Raw genomic sequence first — 20,527 nt, forward strand, 5'->3', positions numbered from 1 at the left:
GTTTGCCCAAGCTCCACAGAGACTTAGCGTTTGGCAGCTAAACTAGCCGAAGATTCTGCCTGCACTGAGCATGCTCCAGCCATTCACAGCTCCTACATGTGCCATCAGAGCAGCTGAACATAGGGGCTGCAAGGGCTGAGCTGGACTTTCCTGCAATTTGGCCTCATCGCTGCCAGGGGCTGCTGTGGTTTGGTGCCTCTCCTGTGCTCTCCATGCTCCTCCGGTGGAACCCAAGCAGCAAGGAGAAAGAGGAAGCCTGGCTGTAGTTTAGAGTGGTGAGAAATGGGAGAAGGAGCCAGGGAGAACAGAAGAAAAGGGGATGAGAGTAGGAGCCAAGGCGGGGGGTTGGATAGGAGCAGAAGAGGGGGAGATAGGAGTCTGGGCAGGTATATAGGCATGGATGGGGGGAGATACAAGCAGAGGGGAAGTGGCAGCAGCCAGGGGGAGGTAGATAGGAGCAAAGGAGGAGGGGGAACATTGGAGAGGCAGTCAGGCAGGAGCAAGGGAGGAGCAGGGCACGTGGGGGGCAGATAGGAACAGGTGGGGAAGGGGTGCAGGAGGCCGAATGGGGGCATAGATTGGAGAAGAGCGGTAAGGGAGAAGAAGCTGAGGGGTGGAAGCAGGTAGGAGTAGAGGGGAGGAGGGACAGAAGCCAGGATTGGGGGATAGATAGGAGGACACAGGGGATGGAGACAGGCTGAGGGCACAGGGACAGAAGAGTCTATAATTGCTGGAGCCCACTTGTCTCCAGAACCTAGGCACTCAGCTACTATGGTGATGAGTCTGGTGTAGGATCCTGTACAGAATAGATCAAACCTTGGAACTGAACCTAGGTGTTGAGTTTCTACTTTCCTCTGCTGTCAACAAATAGCTGTGAAACTCTCCAGGAAGGTGTGTGTCCAGACTCCCTCTAGTGGCACATGTACATTGAGGAAAACAGCCTATTACTGTTAGCTCAAGTGACAGATATATGTGTGGTGGATCTAAAGGTTCCAACCCTTCTGATGATCCAAGCTGGTGTTAATACGCTTTCACAGGATAGAAATTCTGTTTTTTCAGTTTGTTTTCTAAAATCCTAGGAAATTGCATTAAGGTTGCTCTAAAGTCAAGCACTCAAAAGTTAGGAAATACTAGAGTTAAGTTTCCATGCACAACTGTAATTTTACCCCCTTGTGCATATACATTACGATAAAGACTTTAATTACATGATCACATGCTATTTCTTCCACAAGACCCCTGCCTATACATTGATATAAAGTTAAGGCTGCCAAATTAAGCATTCAAAAATCAGATCTGAATGTCGAATACACAAACGTATTCTCTCCACATGTAGATACACATTATGTTACAGTTTTAATGAAATGAATACAATCTACCTTAAATATTCCTGAGTATCTCAACGGCTATAGAAAATACTGTAAAAATCTATTGTATTATTTGCAAACAATTCTATTATATTATTTCTATTGGATTATTTGATTCCATACGTGAAAGTTGTAGCATAATGCATATGGGCAACCGGGCCAGAGTTATATATGTTCAAGCTTAACTTTAATCTTTCCTGACTTTTGGTCCCTTATTGTTACATTAATGTAGATTATAAATTTAATAAAGCAACAGATAATCAGCTCCTTGAGCAATCTGATGTGCTGAGCATCCCTTAAATGCTGTCCCCTGTTTGGACTTGTTTAGAATAGCTGAGTTGTTCAGAGAATGTTTGGCATGACGTGGTAGCCTGAAAGGTCTTAGCCTCTAACTTCCCTCTAAGCTTCACCAGCAGGCTATCAAGGGCTGCCCAGACGGAGAGAGGCGCCTCCCCCTCGGCCTTGGGCTGCTGCCATGAGAGAGGGCTGCGGGGAGTCCTCTCTCTCCACCGCAGCCCTGGGGAAGCCTGCACCCCAAATCCCTCATCCCCAGCCCCATCACAGAGCCTTCACCCCCAGCCATAGTCCTCACCCCCCGGCACCCAACCCTCTGCCACAGCCCTAAGCCCCACGCCGCATCCTGAACCCCTCAATCCGGACCGCACCCCAGAGCCTTCACCCCCAGCCAGAATCCTCACCCCTGGTACCCCAACCCTCTGCCCCATCCCTGAGCCCCCTCCCACACTCTGAACCCCTTGGCCACACCCCTGCCACACATCACCTCCATATTGGTGCACATAACAAAATTCGTTCCACACACAGATGTAAAAAATGAGAGGGAACTGGCCCAAGGACTAGTTAATGCTGGACTAGTAGCTGGTGGTGAAGCCATGTAACCATTTGTCCCATGACAGGATTGCCAGCATCTCCAAGATCTTCCCCACCATCATGCTCTACAAACTGTGGGAGGAAGGGAAGGTGACATCTCTGGATGATCCTTTGGAACGCTATGCCCAGAGCTTCATTATTAAAAATCCTCTGGGGCGACTCAAGGAATCTGAACAAAGATACACAGCGGATGGGCTGATCTTCCTGGAGAAGGGGTCACTGCCACTCAAGCCATCACCTGTTACACTGCGCAGGATGGCTAGTCAGCTCTCAGGTGAGAGAACCCCACTCCCAGTTCTTCAATCCTCACCAAATTCTCCAGCTTGACTCTGTGCATCAACATACCATTTAAAACAACAAAACTCCCTGTCCCCAGTGAGAACAGGACACAGCAATGCAAAAACCTCTTGTCTGTGTTTGTCAGGCAGTGCAAACAGCCCCCTCCTGGTGTGAACCAGGATTCTCCAGCTGCTCCAACAGGCGAGCCAAAAGAGAGCCTCTCTCCAGCCCAGCTACTAGCAGGTGCACTGAGTTGGTCTGTTGTCTGGGATATGCCTCCCACTGACTGAGCTATGATGAGTAGGTCTTCCCCTGACTAAGCCAGTAGGAGCTGCTGGATTCCTGGCTGTTTCCTGTTTCCTAATTTCTTTGCAATTCAGGCTTCTGCATTGAAATCAGGGATGAAATGTGAGGCAGCTTCTTGTCACCACAGTTCCTCCCCAGCCCAGAGTGCTGTCACGGTCTGTGAGGTGGAGTTGGGAGGCAGAGAATTGTTAAGCATTGTTTGTTTTGATGGGATATAGCTTCTATAATCGAAATGCTGGTAGTGCGGCCTCCTGATCTGGGATAGCCTGGTGTTTGCTGTCAGGGGACGGCTCTTAATCCGCTGTTTCTCTTATAAATGAGTAACTTTGATATTAAAGTAGCTGTAGATGGCAAGGCCTGATATAATCTGGAAATCCCTCAAAAGGTACGGCTATTAATGCCTGCTGTTAGCTGGTATCAAGTGCTCTGCTTTGACACTCCTTTAGAAGCATGCAGATTCCATTATTAACCCAGAATTAGTGGGCATTGCTATTCTGAGATATTTTGGAAGCAGGTAATCTTGGCATCAGCAGGCAGGGATTGTGCCTTTGACTCCATTGTTCTTCCTGTAAAATGGGGATAATGATACTAACACATCATTGTAAGGTGTTTTAAAATTGAGGGATGAAAAGCACCTTACTGAGTAAACGCAACACACGTTATGCATGTTTTTATTGTCAGCAAGGTGTGGTTGGCTGCACACACCGTCCCCATCTAGTAGTTAGGGAAGGATGATTTTAAAAGTGAATCCAATATCAAATGCAATGTTATAGTTGCACAGTTAAACCCACAAAGTCAGGAAATGTAAAAGTTAAGATTTTAATAGCAACATTAATGCTGCAGTGTTGCACATGATATATATCTTAGCGGTGGCTTTTTACAGCATAAACAGTAATATACAATGCAGCCTCACTACTCTGCATTTCTCTGATCTGCGTGCTGTAAAATCCACTCACACCTCTGAGCAGAGATAGTGCTGGAGTGAAGTGCTAGGTTGCTAAGATTTTGTTATATTGAAATGTACTTATGTATTAATTATACTATGAAATGTTGTTATAAATAATGATGACTACACTTGTCAGATCAATTAACAAAGTGTGTGCATAAAGCGATGACCTTGCTTTTTTTTGGTTATGCTTGTTCACTCCCTAATTTGCAGATTTCAGTACCTTGCTATGAACCCCCCAGTCAGTGGTGGTAATTAGGGAGGCTCTACTGTATCAGTGCCTGACTCTACAAGGGATTGAGCATTACCTGCTTGGTGCCAGGGTTGCCAACTTTCCAGTTGAAGAAAACCGAACACCCTTGCCCCGCCCCCAGCCCCACCCCTTTTCAGAGGCCATGGCCCCCGCTCACTCCATTGAGCATTGGCCGGCTAAACCCAGGGTTGTGCGTTCAAACCTTGAGGGGGCCATTTAGGGATCTGGGGCAAAAATTGAGGATTGGTCCTGCTTTGAGCAGGGGGTTGGACTAGATGACCTCCTGAGGTCCCTTCCAACCCTGAGATTCTGTGATTCTATGCAAGTCAGCTATTGTAGCAGCAGCTCCCTGACCTGCATGAGAGATCGTAGGCCTCAACCCAGGCCTACAGAGCCCTGTTCAGGCCTCAGACCACAGCCACCCCGAGCAGCTCACTTGAGTTAGGGGAGAAGGGGGCCAGTGATGCTCTAGCTTGCAAAAGACCCCACAAAGCTCCTGATTGGGTGAGACATCCAGCCCCACCTATTGGCTGGGAAGCTCTACTTAAACCAGAAAAAGGCACAGAAAGTTGTGTAATCAACAAGAGGGATCCTTGCTGGCTGTGAGTATGGTCTCTGCCTCCTTGCCTGATGCCTGAGCCCTGCCTTCCTGCTTGTTCCTGGTCTCTTTATCCCAGGCCCCTGTCTGTTCCTGGTTCCTGCTTTCCTGCCTCACTCCACGTCCCTGCTTCTAAAGCCTACCCCAGCTCTGTCTCTGCCTCTGACCTTTGGCTTGGCTCCTGACTCTAGCTCCGGTTCCAAGCGCCTGACTCTAACCATTAGGCATGACTGCCTCCACCCTGGTCCCTACAGCCTGCCCAACTCCCCAGGTTAGGATAGATAGGGAACCCGTGCATTGATCTCACAAAGAGGGAGGGGCTTCATTACACTTTGCGGACATTGTATGGCCTTTTTTATACAGGTCAGATGAGGATCACAGGGGTCCCTTCTGGATTAACAATCTATGACTCTGGGCAAGTGCTCACTGAGCTTGATGCAAACAAGTAATTTTTCTATTGCTTTTACCCTCTCAGTCACAAGTTCCCCCCAAACTATGCGCAGGCCCTAGACCTCTGAGGATTCTGCCCATGACAAGTTCCAGTTCTACACTTCCAGATCCTCAGTTTGTGTAAATCATCTCAATGAAGTCACTGCAGCTATGTTTTGCTGAGAATTTGGCCTCAGGGGGTTGTTTAATGGAGCCCTGTTCTGAAAAGTGTGGTTAAAATGTATTTTATTTCTAGTGGGAAAAGTGAACTGTTTTCACTCTCCTCCAACTCAAAAAAGTCTGGAGGAATTTAGCACAAACTGAAACAAAAAATCACTTTGGGACAGAAACAAGTTTGGAAAATTTCAGCCCCCACAAACGGATGTTCCTGACATTTATAAATATATGACAACTGGGGATGTAATGGAAACTGTTTTGCAGGAGCTCCTAAGCTAATGGAACATGTTCACCTGAAAGCTCTGGCTGGGATTTACTGAGCCCTTTCGATCAGCCTTTCCTTCCAAAAGGCTCTTGCACAAGCCTGGATCCAGCTAGGGTTTTATAATTCTTCAAGACATTTTACTAAAAGGAAGCAGAACAAGTTTGGCAGAAAAGTGTGGGTCAGCTCTTACCTTGTTACCCTGAGTGATTCGCCTCTCCCCAGTATAGCTCTGTGCACTGTACTGTACTGAAGGATTTTTTTCCCTGGGTCACATATTGGCAGAGATCCTGGGGTGGGGGGTTGCCGTACTCTGCAGCCTGGGGCACGGTTGACTTGCAGGTTTAAACTAGTGTAAATGGTGGATTCTCTGTAATTTGAAGTCTTCAGATCATGATTTGAGGACTCCAGTAACTCAGCCAAAGGGTATAGGTCTATTACAGGAGTGGGTAGGTGAGGTACTGTGGCCAGCGATGTGCAGGAGGTCAGACTAGATGATCACGATGGTCCTTTCTGGCCGTAAAGTCTATGGGTCTATGAGTAGTAGCACATTTGCTGTGTCTTTGGTAGAGAGTGTAATTAATCACTGTTGTTTTCCTTTGTCTTTGACTCTACCATTTTGGATCATTATTGACCAAACTCAATGAGTGAATCTTGATGTTATCCTAACGAAAATCATTATTTGTCTGTTGCTGTTTTATATCCTATTGTTCCCATGGCACAGGGCTGCCCAGGAGATTGCGGTCCACCAGTCTGCTGTGGAGAGGAAGCACACAAGATGCTCTCGCTCTCTTGAAGGATGATGTTCTGGTAGTTGACCCAGGAACCAGGTCAGGTGTATGCATGACTTACACTTCTCTTGGCTAATATCTGGCGACTGTAGCAATGCTTAGCTGCTAAGGAGTCAGAACCAGAGCTGCAGGTGGTGCAGGCAGCTCCTTCCTGTTACAGTACAGTGCCTGCAATCCTCGCTCTCCTTTAACATGCATCATTCACTCAAGTACCATTAGATATAGAGAGAGAAGACAAAGTGGGACAGTTTGGAAGTCAGCATTAGCAACTAGTGACAGCACAGTCAGCAGGGATGCAAGGCCATTCTGCCATGTTAACCCCGGGTCTCATGGCTGATCTGTGTCTGGTAGGAAAGGACAGGACAGAATTTACATCTGTAGTGGAGAAGGCTCAGGCTGAGGTCTTGGTGATCCATTCCAGAAAAAAATCAAGTTGTCAGATAAAGAAATTACATGAAAATCAACATATTGTCAATAATATCTATAAATGTCCATTGCAATAAAAAACCCTATTACAAGACCATTACCTGGGTTTGCAAAGTCAAGCACTTAACAGTTAGAAAATGCCAAAATTTAAGTTGCCTGATAATAGAGGCCTCATCAATCTGGGAGACAAAGGCAGAACAGGATCCAGTGGCTGGAAACTGACAGTAAACACATTCAAACTTAAACTTTGCATATTTTTAGTGAGGGTAATTAATCATTGGAACAACTTGCCTAGGGACATGGCGGATTCTCCATTACATAGAGTCTTTACATGCAGAGTGGAAATCTGTTTCTAAATGATCTGCTCTAGCTCCACCTGAAGTTATGGGTTTGGTTCAGGAAACTCTGGGTAAAATCCTGGCCAGGCAGTCAGACTACATGAGCATAATGGTTCCTTATGGCCTGCAGATCTATTAACCTGTCTCACTCCTCACTGAGGTACATGCGTGCCTCCAGGATCACTTGCTGGTCTCTGAGCACCTTGGTACTTCAGGTGTCAAAATTATTTTGATTTTTTCTCTTGCTCATACACGCCCATAACATTCTGAAAAGATAATCTTTTCACAGGAACATTTCCTATCTTTGCATCCATGCAATGGTAACATTTTTCTGGGAACTCTGAACAGAACATTTTCAGCCACTTTTGCAATACAAGTGTAAGTAGGAAAAAATATATTTTCCTGCTGTTTAAAATGATCATCCTGGTTTTTTTTTTCAATTAGTTCAAAAATGGCTGAGCTAGGTGTGTATGGATTGCCCATTGAGAACTATGGCCATGCCTAAGCATGGAAGTAAAACCTGATTATAAATAACAACATTATGACTGGTTGAAAACACTTCTAGAAAGACAAAGTGTGCCCATGTGGGTTGTTTCTGAAGTGCGAACTTCTCTGCCTTATGTCAATAGATGCCATTCGAGCTTAAAACTTTAAAACAGCTTATGGACTTATAGGACTCAAGCACTTATGCTTCCTTAAGGATGTAACATTGCTGTGATGCTGCCTTGCTGACTCAAAGCAATTTAAGTGCTTTTGCCACCTTAAAGGTGGTTTAAATGCTTATGCCATGTTAAGTATGCAAAGCAGCTTAGCTGGGACTTTTATGGCCTGCTCCTGAGAGACATGGTGCACTTTTGCATCTACAGGCCTTCAGCCCTGTCCTTCCTTTTAAAAAAAAAACAGTGAAGAGAAATGAAGTGCAGAAAACTAAATGCACTGTCTGCTGAACAACTGAAAACAACAAGGTAGGAAATGCAGAATTAACTGTTCTTGCGGTGATATCTTTTGGCATGTATTGGGTGTAGTATTTCCAGTCTCTATTGCTAAATGTGGACTGTGATATCTACAGGTTCCACATCAAGATATGATGTTTTTTCTAAAAGACATGCTCTAGGAACTTTTGGGGGGACATTCTCTGGCTTCTCAAATAAATTGGTTAGTCTCTAAGGTGCCACAAGTACTCCTTTTCTTCTCTGGCTTGTGTTATACAGGAGGCCAGACTAGATGATCACAGGGCTTCCCTTCTGGCCTTGGAAACTATGACTATTTGAATCAGTGTGGCTAAATTAATGCTGCTGTTGGAATCCTCCCTTCTATATTTCCTGACTTACCAGCAATTCAGAATGGCAAAACCTCTTCTCCTCTTTCTTTCTTCCTCCGCTCTGCACTCAATCTGCCTGCCCTTCGGCCCTTTGAAAATTTAAGGTGGTTTCAGGGTACAAGAGAGTAGAGTTTGGAAATATCTTTTCTTAGTTCCCGTTAGCACATGATCAGACCACATCACAATCTGCCTGTGGCTTTTATAGAATGCCTAATGCTGTGGAATCTATGGAGGTCAGGGTTCTTGCTGTCACACTGTCTGGAGTGGCTCTGGACCATGAGTACCAACGTCAGGGCAGACTGTCAAAACCAGGGCGGACACCCCAAACTGGTGATATGTTCTAGAATTAGATTTCACCAACCCAGTAACAAATGTGAACTCCCAAAGTATTACAGTAGTCTTACAGTGCAGTCACAGGCAGTCCCCTTGGACGCTCCAGTCTATCTTGCCAGCCAGGCAAGCTGGACTATGTGATAAATGGTCACTTACACCAAAAATCACAAAATATTCAGGTTGCTTCCAGTCCCAAGAGACCAGTCACTTACCTCAGGTCAATTTGTACCTTAAATCTTACATCAAAGACAACACTTTTAGCCAATTCTATAGTAAAATAACTAAAGGTTTGTGAGGTAAAAAAAGGAATGAGAGTTATTGAGAGGTAGCAGAGATGTAGTAGAGATGGTAGCAGAGATGTATTAATCTGCCAGTTTCCCAAAAGTCTTTAAGGACTACCCAGCATAACTCTGGGGATCTCCATCTTCCCATTCAGTTATTCTGCCGTGTTAGAATCCAAACAGTCCAGAGATGAAGAATTTTTCCTTGTGTCTGTATTTATAGCTTCTTCTCACAGAAACCAAGCTGACCGCAGCAGTTCCCACCCAGATTCCTTCTTCATAGGATAAGGGGAGAGGGGAACGCAGTTAACAAAGTCTTTGATCCTTGATCTCACACAGTGACTCATCTGTGTTTAATGAACAGGATTTAACATCTTCTTGTAAGACACCATCATTTGCATTACACCAGGCTTTTTTCTCATTTGATGGATTACTTAGTTACAGAGGTATATACAATGCAAATGTGTGCTGTTACATTATAACATGAGGCATATTTGAGTGAGAACAATACATGCAGCATCCTACACACATTTATAAGACACTAAGCACATTTTTACCAACGTAACATCTAATATCTACTTTGGTGATGCTGACACACCGCTAAGCAAGACTGGTTTCCAGCTATGCCTATGTGAGAGATCAGTGAGGCCTGGGGCCTTGGCATAAGTGGGCACCTGAACTGCCAGCGTCACAGGTGCAACCCTGTTCTGAAGATGACACTGAATTGCATTTCTTTCTCATTTCAGGTGCCATTACAGTAATTTGGCCTTCTCTCTGATGGCCCACGTGTTAGCAGATCATGCCGCCGAAGGGGAGTACCAGCGGTGGGTCTCAGAGAATATCCTGGACCGCTTGGGCATGGAGGACACTGGCTTTGATATCACACCACCAATCCGGTCCCAAATGGCCGTCGGGTTCTATAGCAGTGGGCAGCCTGCCCCCCTTTATGACTTGGGCTGGTACAGGCCATCTGGCCAGATGTACTCCACAGCCGCTGACCTTGCCAAGCTTGCAATGGTCTTCCTGGGCACCTACCACCGGCGCCTTTTGGAGCCTGACACAGTGAAGACGATGCTGACACCTCTTTTTAAGTGCTCCAGTGAATACTTTGCCAACAAGACTGGCACACCCTGGGAGATCAATGAACAGCTGGGCTATGATATTATCAGGAAGGATGGTGACCTCGATGGCTATTCAGCCACCTTCTCCCTTGTCCCCAAACTCCGCTTAAGCTTCATAGTGCTAATGGCAGGGCCTAGGCCCCAAGGGGGAGATATTGTGACTCAGACATATGAGTACCTTATCCCTGCCATGAAGACAGCATTCCGGGAGGCAGAGAAAAGCCTGAGCCCTCCCCCAAATCCCACTCCTTATGTTGGCTATTACACTTACTCCAACCTGACCTTCTATGAGATTAAAGTTGGGCCCATTGGGGTTCTGGTCATGCAACAGTTTGGACCCCATATTGAAGAGCTGATCCCTGAAAATTACCGGACAATCAAGCTCCACCACCTGGAAGACCGAGTCTTCCAGGTGGTTTTTGACAAGGAGTTCCCATGCATTCTGCGGCTGGGCTCTGCCTCAGTCTCACTGGAGACCCAGGATGGGCAGCTCTTTAATTTCTATCCCTTTGACCGCAAGGGTTTGTCTCCCGGCTTTGATGCCCCAGGACTAAACACATACAATGTGGTGCGCATACATCGCAAACCCGTGTTCTACAGCTAACTGCCCTGGCTCCTGTGTGACCATGTGTGGAAGTTGGCTTCTGTTCTGTGTGTCCCTGACTCTCCTGCCCCCGAGGCCTTGGGGATGCAGCTTAAAAAGGAAAGATGCTGGCAAACTGACCATTCCATCCAACAAAAACTCTCTCTTCTGAAACGATTGCTGGCAGCTGGGGGAACCTGAAGAAACTACATGCTGGATATGTTGGATGTCTGGGATATGGACTCCACTGCATAATTCCCAGCACTTAAATCTTCCAGTGCTAACGCTGCCCATTTGGCCACCATCACAAAGTGTGACTGGGTTCAGTGGACCATTGGGAATCTCCTGTGCTTTTGAGCCAGAGTCTATTCTGGTATCCAAGGGTTTTTCAGGCAGCTATCCTCTTCCCTGCTACTAGGATTCAACTGCCTTGCCCACTCAGGTTTGCCATAATCTGAGATCCTAGACCACTTTGTAACGTCTAAGAGAGAGTGGGGTCCATCTCTTTCATATGGCTCAGTGGGGTACAGCAAGCAACCTGCATCTGTGTGAGTGGTAGGGAGCCATGTAGTTTCACTATGGGCTGTGTGGGTTTCTGCTGCCATTGTGGGTCCACAAAGGAAATCGTAGTGTTTAGATACAGAAGATCAAAGAGGATTAGATTGGTCGGTGCTGTAGTACTACAGTGATGAGCTTTATGAGTACATAGATAAGTAGATGTTCTCTGAGTGCATGTACATATGGGAGTGCGTGCACTTGTAAAAAGTTGGTTTCAGGGCTGCGTCTCTAGGTAGATGTCTGTGTGTAGGGGTTTTGAGTAGGAATGCATGAATGTCTGTATGTGTTGCGTGCATGCCTCCCTGTGGGTGTTTGTAGTTGTGAGTACTGTGTGTTTTGTCCTGTGTTGTGGCTCAGATGTGAGTGTAGATCCCTGTGTGAGCATTGTGAGCAGAGACTGAGCTGTGTCAGGACTGTGGCTCCAATGGGCTCTAACTTTTCCCAATTTCCCATGTGTAGCAGAGAGCAGCTTCAGTGCTGTCTGGACGAAGAGTTAGCTAGAACACAGACTGAAGACACATGATAGGGCACTAGCCTGAATCATAGAATATCAGGATCGGAAGGGACCTCAGGAGGTCATCTAGTCCAACCCCCTGCTCAAAGCAGGACCAATCCCCAATTTTTGCCCCAGAACCCTAAATGGCCCCCTCAGGGATTGAATTCACAACCCTGGCTTTAGTAGGCCAATGCTCAAACCACTGAGCTATCCCTCCCCCCCAGAGCTATCTCTCCCCTTTAAACTTGATCCCTTTAAATTAGGACCACCTTCAAGTACCTTGTAATGCAACTGATGCATTTGCCTTCTTCCTGACTGCCTAGGCAGGGAGGACAGATGACACACAACAAGTTGCTATGTTCAGTCATTTGCTTCTATCCCCTTCCTGGAGGGAGCTGGCAGTGATGGGAAAACATCACAGCAGTGCAAGGGGAGCAGAGGTTTTAGGAACATGAGCATCAGCAGAGGAAGGATCCAGCTAACAGAGACCTTTGGCTGCATCCACACCCACTTTGTGCTGACGGCAGCATCACTGCTTATAGCTCTGCCTGGAGCCTGAGTTCAAACCCATCAGAGGGCTGGAGCTAGATAAATGTTACCATTGTGATTAATCAACTTCACTGCTGAGTGCTGGCTCAGACTTGGCATGGACTGTATAGTCCTGAAATCCTTGGCTGTGGTGCAGGGCAAGGGCATGGTAAGAAAATCTTCTCAGTTCAATGACTTTTCGGCAGTGCGTGTTCTCTCACACCTACCCTGGTCTCTTGTGGCTGGTTAATTTCCTCCACTTGGTCATAAGCCCTTGTTGGCAGCCAGCAGTGATTGAAAGGTGCTCTGCTGCTGCTCATTCTTGCAGGATTTAGGAGAGCCTGGCTCATCCTCGGGAGTTGCCAGAGCTGGAAGATGTGGATCTTGTCCTCTCTGCCTCTCTTCCTGTTCCCCTGTCTCTCTCCTTTCTATTCTTCAAGTTCACTGGGAAAAGAGATTATAAACAGTGCCTAGAAATCTCTCCACCTCCCTTGTTCTCCATCTAAGCTCACCATTAAACATAGGATACGACATAAGGACTGCCGCGCTGCTCCATCCAATCCCTGGAGTCACAGCTGTTGCTGCAGTGCAGTCTTGGTCCCAGTGTTGTTCTCTGTGGGTGATCACAGCTCTCACCTTATGCAACTTCCGATGTTCAGATAGTTACACTGTGCAATAACAATCATATTAAACCCTGTCTAAATTCTGACTGCTTCTGTGACTGATGGTGCCTGGAACACATGGCTGCAGACAGTGTGACTACTGGACTGAGATTATATGTATATACACCTGACTGCAATGCTCCTCTCGGCACTTTTTGCAAAATGCAGCTTTCAGGATTTTGAGCTCATGACAAGTCCTCTTGTGCTGACCTTAAACCACAGAACCAGCTGTCTGATTCTGTGGCTGGGACTTCTCTGGCCCTAGAGTACAAGGGGTTAATCCTCACTCACCGTCCATTTCTCCTCGCGCTGGGGGAAGGGCACAGTGTACTTGGATTGCTTAGGAGACGGGGTAGGATGGCTTTGGGAAAATGGGGCTCTGCATCCAGAGGCCAAAGGTCAGGGCTGAGCCCCCTGAGCTGGCCACTGTCTGTTATGTCAGAATGTTTCATTTTCCTGTTAACATTGACCCCCAAAGAGAAGCCCTTGCTGACTGGGAGCATTTCTGTTTCCTACTGAGTCACTCCTGTAGCTTATGCACTAGCCTGAACTAATACTCCTGTTGGCACCTTGGTACCCGCAGATGCTACGGAAGCCTGTCCTGTGTATTCTACAGCTTTATTTCCTAAATATAAATGAGAGACAATATTCATGGTCTATGTTTTTAAAGGAGAATTCACTCAATAACCTGAATTTTAAATTAACAGAGCTTTTCTTGTGTGTGTGTGGATGGGGGGGGGGGTGGGACTATCAAAGGATCTGGATGGATGGGACCTGATTTACTCTCATTCCCACGAGTATAAATAGTGACTAGCTCCATTGATGTCAGTGGAGTAACACTGGCAAAAAAAAATTGATGGAAGTGAGAGCAAGAGGAAACCTATAGTTTCTAGCTCAGGCCATTTTTTATTAGAGGAGTGAAATGTCCATGGAAGTATGGCAGAATGCCCTGTGACTAACCCCTTCCAAAAGGGACATGGACCAGCTCCTTTATGACTTCCCTCAGACATGCTGTCTGCATCTCACTGATGTTAGCACACTACTAAAAGTAGAAATGCAAAATCTACCATCTACAGGAAATTACAGGCTCCCTAGCTTTTATTTCTCTTTCCCACAGAATTCCAGCAGCACATTTATCTGATTGCACAGAGATCAATGTGTCTAGATCAAAGCTGGCAAACGATGTATTGCAGATCCCAGCTCTGAATAAATCAGAAATGTGGGAGGATAGTCAGTAGTCCCTGTAGTCCATGTTTGCCTTGTGCTAATTAGTACTGTTACAAAGGTCATTAACACAAGCATGAAACTTTGGTACCAGCTGGGCATAATCCCTAGGGATGTATTTTGCCTTATTTTCAGTGACTCTTGACTTTTTGACAAAGTGTAAAATCATCTGTCAATAACCTACATCCCCAGTGGATTTACTCCTGTGTAATCATGAGAGATTATAAAACGACCATAGGCTAAATGCTAGACCATATTTTTAAACATGGTTATAAGCCAGTTTGGCCTCATCCTCACTAGATAACCAAACAACTTTCAGAGTAACAGCCGTGTTAGTCTGTATTTGCAAAAAGAAAAGGAGTACCTGTAGCACCTTAGAGACTAACCAATTTATTTGAGCATGAGCTTTCGTGAGCTACAGCTCACTTCATCGGATGCATACTGTATACATCAGATGAAGTGAGCTGTAGCTCACGAAAGCTTATGCTCAAACAACTTTGAAAACCAATTGAAATGCAGGAGGGAGAGCATTTGTTAAAATGTAATTCCTCAAGTGAGCTTGAGCCCTAGGACCTTATCCAACTTCCGTTGATATCAACTGAAAGACTTTCCCTGACTCTAATGGGAGCCGAATAGGCCCCTAGTGACCTCTGCTTCCATCAGTGGAAAGGCAGGTGAGCAGGCATATACCACAATTTTTAAGATCCCTCCACAAACATTGCTGTTTGCTGCAGAATCTCAGCTTTCATTTCAAATAAAATTCTAACCTTCTTATTAGCCACATTGGAAACTGACTCCAGACAAACAACAACAGTGAATTTTACTCAACCCTGCACACCTTAATAAGGTATGAATTTCAAAGCTTGGTTGGGACCATTTATTATGGTTTTTTTTAAAAAAAACATTTCATTTATAAACATCTGTGATAGTGACACAGAAACATCATGGGGGAAATCATATATTTTACTCCTGGGGGGATTCTGCGCCAAAACATTAAAAATTCTGTGCCAAAAAATTAAAAATTCTGCAAAATTCAGCATATTTTATTTGTCAAAATAATGCAATATAATCACACCAGTTTCAGTTGTTTTGGTAATTTATTTAAACTACAATACAGAAAAATGTCACAATAACTATTCAGTATTTTCTAAATCCATGAAAGTTAAATTACAAACCCATGGTAACTAATACCCTGCATTCCAGTTATAATCCTGGGTTTTCACTTAAATTACATTACAGAACACAAACAGCCAAAAAACAGTAGAATGTCATTTTAAATTGCTCAGACTTTCACACATGAAAGTCATACAGTTTTGCTAATCATTGTCCTGGACCTGGCTGGGTACTTTGAGAAGTGCTTGCTTCTGATTGTCCTGACATTTTATTAACTGCTTGGTCTGTTTTATTTGCCCTCAAATTTTTTTTAATGGGTAAGTAAAATAAATCCTGAGCTGTAATCTAACTCCATTGTGCCACTTTGGCACAGGAGAAAAGTGAGAGAGCACATAGATCTTCCTAGCTGATTCCCTTACTGTCATTTTTAAGGCTTTACATCACTCTGGCAATCTAGGGGTCTTAAAACTTTTACAGGTTTTATGCTCCTGGAGGAATTAACTGAGAATGGGAACAGTTAACTAACAATAGGAACATTAACAATGTTACTATGCCGGCAGGCTGCTACCTTCTGCCTCAGAGAATGAGATCAATTAACTAGCAGGCAGGCTGCTACATTTCTGCCTCGGGGACAGAGTCTTCCTCATGCACAATAAAAAGACTTACCCCTCCATGCCCCGCAAGCCACAGTAGCAAGCGAGAGGGATAGAGTCTCTCTTGCTTGTTGGCAGGCAGGCACGCATGCCCAGTCCCACCCCGATGGTGATCTACATCTTCCCCGCAGGCACACATGCCCAGCCTCCCTCCCCCTGCAGTGATTTATGTCTTTCAGGCTGCTCCAGGCACGCTGGAACAGACGTGCTGGCTGGGCTGCCAGGGAAAAGGCAAATTTCACCGCACAGATTTCTTTTGCATTTTTCTGCATGGGGAGCACAGAAATATGCAGACCGTGGGTGCAGAATTCTGTAAGGAGTAATAATATTTAAACAGAACAACCTTCAATTTAAGGAGAGATACGAACAAAAAGGACATCATATACAAATTATGTCAGTGGGCCATATTCTGCTCTCAGTTGCATGCGTATAACTGCCAAGTAATTACACTAGATTTACACCCTTGCACCTGAGAGCAGAATTTGACCAGTGAGTTTTAATGTTTTTCATTCACTGAATATCTCAAGTAGTTTACTATGTCGAGAGAAACAAATGCTCTAATTGACTGAATTAACCACAGGGAAAGGGGCAGATCTTCAGCTGGGGTAAATCAGCAAAGCTCTGCTGCCCTGAAGAGCCACTGATAAAACATGCAGGCACCATAACCATGTGGCATCAACCATCTAGGACCAGCTGAGATCGCCTTGTTAATCTAACATATACAGCTCTGGAAAAATTCAAGTGACAGTAAAATCACAAGCGCTGACATCACAAGTTTTAGCAAGCAATTACTTACCCAATAAGCATTTAGCTTCATCCTAAGTCATACATTTCCTCAATCAAAACAATATGGGCTCAATTGTTGATGTTATTGGAGCGCAAGGGGGAGTGCAAATCCCATGATGTCCCTGTGCAGCCTCATTGGCGCTTGGGTCTGGGACCACAGCAGTAAGGAGATGTCGCATGCCTGCTACTTCCCCCCAAGCAAGTGGGTGGGGAATGGATGAAGCCAGCACAGCTGACTCAAGGACTTGGTGTCAGAAGATCCCTTCTCTCTCCCCATCAGAGATGAGCAGCTGTAAGATGAAGTGGCACAGCTGGGAAGCAGTTAGCTATTTGAATGCTGCCTTTATTAAACAATTGTATCAGAAAGCTGCCCTCCTGGATCATTGGCAGCTGGTATCAAGTGGAGTGCCCCAGGGGTTGGTCCTGGGGCTGGTTTTGTTCAATATCTTCATAAATGATCTGGAGGATGGTGTGGATTGCACGCTCCGCAAGTTTGCAGATGACACTAAACTGGGAGGAGAGGTCGATACGCTGGAGGGTAGGGATAGAATACAGAGGGACCTAGACAAATTGGATGATTGGGCCAAAAGAAATGTGATGAGGTTTAACAAGGACAAGTGCAGAGTCCTGCACTTTTAGGACGGAAGAATCCGAGGCACCGCTACAGACTAGGGACCGAATGGCTAGGCAGCAGTTCTGCAGAAAAGGACCTAGGGGTGACAGTGGACGAGAAGCTGGATATGAGTCAATAGTGTGCCCTTGTTGCCAAGAAGGCCAATGGCATTTTGGGATGTATATGTAGGGGCACTGCCAGCAGATCGAGGGACAAGATCGTTCCCCTCTATTCGACATTGGTGAGGCCTCATCTGGAGTATTGTGTCCAGTTTTGGGCCCCACACTACAAGAAGGATGTGGAAAAATTGGAAAGGCAACAAAAATGATTAGGGGACTGGAACACATGACTTATGAGGAGAGGCTGAGGGAACTGGGATTGTTTAGTCTTCAGAAGAGAAGAATGAGGGGGGATTTGATAGGTGCTTTCAACTACCTGAAAGGGGGTTCCAAAGAGGATGGATCTAGACTGTTCTCAGTGGTAGCAGATGACAGAACAAGGAGTAATGGTCTCAAGTTGCAGTGGGGGAGATTTAGGTTGGATATTAGGAAAAACTTTTTCACTATGGGGGTGGTGAAACACTGGAATGGGTTATCTAGGGAGGTGGTGAATCTCCTTCCCTAGAAGTTTTTAAGGTCAGGCTTGACAAAGCCCTGGCTGGGATGATTTAGTCAGGGATCGGTCCTGCTTTGAGCAGGGGGTTGGACTAGATGATCTCCTGAGGTCCCTTCCAACCCTGATATTCTATGATTCTATGATCATTCTGTCTTTGTTCTCTCCTCCCCTTTACTCAAGATGGGCTCTTTGCTCACTCATTCTCCAAATCACTCTCTCACTTCAGAGGCTGGGAGGAGACTGGGTTTTGTGCTGACCGGTCATCCTGGCAACTCTCCCAATGTCTTCCCTCTGTCAGAGGATGGGCAGACAGCTGCTTTTTTAAACTGCTGTGACGAGTTCCTGTGCATATCAGCTGACAAAAGGGGGCACTGTAGAGTCAAAAGGCCCGGGGAGACTTGGCTTTGTTACACTAGGACAGTGCAGGAGCCATCCAGTGTACAGATCATGCACTTTCTATGGCTGCTTCATCTTTGAGTCACTAGAGAGTGGCATGCACTCATCGTTAGTTACAGTGTCTGATTGTCCTGCAGCTTTTTCTAGTTGAGAGGGGGACCACATATACCTTGCCGAGTCCTGGAGAGCTGTGTGGAAGCCCTGCATGAAGCATGGCAGCAGACCATTTCCTGGAAGCAGCTGCAGAACATGGTGGAGAGGAGGTTGTAGATAATGGGGTTGATGGCAACGCTCAGGCAGAAGACCCTGGAGTTGTAGTGGAAGATGGACAGATCTGCTGTACGCCCCTGGGTGGCGGAACTTCACACCAGCCTTTTGAAGTGGAATGGAGCCCAGCAGATGGTGAACACCACCACCATGACATGTGTGGAGAGAGGGAGCTGGGCAGAGAGCTTGAGACACAAACAGCAGAGCAAAGACAAAGTTTAGTGAGGAATGGCTGATAAACATAGGTGGGGGCTCTGGCTGATAAACATATGCTGCCAGTAGCTGTAGGGTAGCTGATCAAATAGCTATCAGCTAGCCATTAACAGACTATGTGAGGTTCCAGAGATTCCCTGGCATTATGATTGGTTAGATGGTTGTAACCGTAATCCCAGAATGTTTCAGAAATGAGAGCCACCAGAAGAAGATACATGAGAGGAAGGTGGGTCATCCTCGATTAAGGGGTTATTATGAAGGCACTGGATAATTTATGGCAATGGCTTCTCTGATCACTGATGCTATGGAAAGTTTAGCAAAACCTCATGCTTTAGGGCATATGCTGAGTGCTATAGGAGCCAGGAAGGAATCTCCCTTCCCCATGTGCATCACTGCACAACTGACAAGATGCATTATGGAGAGATTGAATTTTCTGCAGAAGCATTGGGGACTAGTCGCTATGTAGGATTCTAGGCTAGATGAACCCCCAGTTTGATGTGATATGATAAACCCTATACTCCAGTGAGCATCTCTGAGAACAGGAATTGACAAGGTGAACATTGACGCATACTGTTTGGAATTAGAGAGAGTTGCCATCGAAGGATATGCTGCCCATGAGCATCATAACAGGTCAGTTCACTGATAAATGGAAGGAACTGGCCAGTTCCTACAATGACAGCTCTGTACAATGTGTTTTCTGTGTAGTGTCTAGGTATAATTCACTCTGTGTGTAGCACACAATCAAGCTGGTTTCCTCTTAGGTGAAGTTGTCCTTAACGCTGCCCTTCTTCTCTGTGGTAAGAGAGTGGAATGCAGGAGTACTGGTAAATCCGGTCTTCATTTTCCCACACCAGTCTCTTGACGTGCCTCAGAACTAATGTGTCTTTTGCACTTTACACAACAAATGTAATATGAAGAAAACACGGGGGCACTGTGTGGTCCAAGGAACCATGTTTACTAACTATAAACAACAAGCATAACCTAGCAGGGTAGGTGCACTGCTGCTCTGGCAAAATTCTACCTGTAGAACACAGTGAGGTTCACAAATTATTTAAATGAACACTACCCAATTCCTGTGCACTACAGTAAGAAAAGTCTGATGTTGCTGTTATGTGACAAGATTCACTACCCACTGATTCCAATATGTATAATCTGCAATGGGGAGACCCTGCAATGCAAACGCCGAGATACTTAAGTTAACCCACAGATCAAGTATGAAATTAGGACACTTGAGAGAACCTTTTTCACACCTTGATGACAATGTATCACTGATTTTTTCTAAAGTCCATGGACATTAGAGCTAGAAGAGAAGTGGAAAGATGGGTGAAGTATGAGAAGAGGGGTGGCAGAGACGTGATGTAAAGCCATGGGACACAGAGAGTGATGCTAACGAAAGCAGAGCCTGTGCAGATGAATGCTGAAACTCGGATGGGGTCAGCTTTCAGGGGTGCTGTGAGATTTGTAAAGCACCTTGAAGTCTTTAGATGAAAGCTCCTGTGTACAGACAGTGCAAAAGGCTGTAGAACCCTGTTTCCTGAAGTGCGTTCTTGTTCCTGGGAGAGGCATTTTGTGACATTTAATTCGAAAGGACAGTTGATTTGGAGAAAACTGTGTCACTGAAAATTCTCTTTCTATTAGTGCCTTTGCTCCTGCAGTACTTGTGTCTAATACACGTTCTAAAACCTCACAGAGTCCTTGGGGTAGAAT

At 45.6% G+C, this 20,527-nt stretch overlaps 1 protein-coding gene across 3 annotated transcripts in view; it reads left to right on the forward strand.

Annotated features, from left to right (window-relative positions):
- LACTBL1 (lactamase beta like 1) overlaps nt 1–13,589 on the forward strand; it is a 30,739-nt gene extending 17,150 nt beyond the window's left edge. For all 3 annotated transcript variants that reach the window (XM_073316315.2, XM_073316317.2, XM_073316316.2), the window contains 3 exons: nt 2,279–2,526; nt 6,227–6,332; nt 9,739–13,589. In XM_073316315.2, coding sequence (XP_073172416.1) covers nt 2,279–2,526; nt 6,227–6,332; nt 9,739–10,717 — 1,333 coding nt within the window. In that variant the 3' untranslated portion in view covers nt 10,718–13,589. The remainder of the gene's footprint in view (nt 1–2,278; nt 2,527–6,226; nt 6,333–9,738) is intronic.
- Nucleotides 13,590–20,527: the final 6,938 nt, after the last annotated feature.

This window comes from Lepidochelys kempii, chromosome 18, assembly GCF_965140285.1.
Source record: "Lepidochelys kempii isolate rLepKem1 chromosome 18, rLepKem1.hap1, whole genome shotgun sequence".
In the NCBI taxonomy this organism is placed as follows: domain Eukaryota; kingdom Metazoa; phylum Chordata; order Testudines; family Cheloniidae; genus Lepidochelys; species Lepidochelys kempii.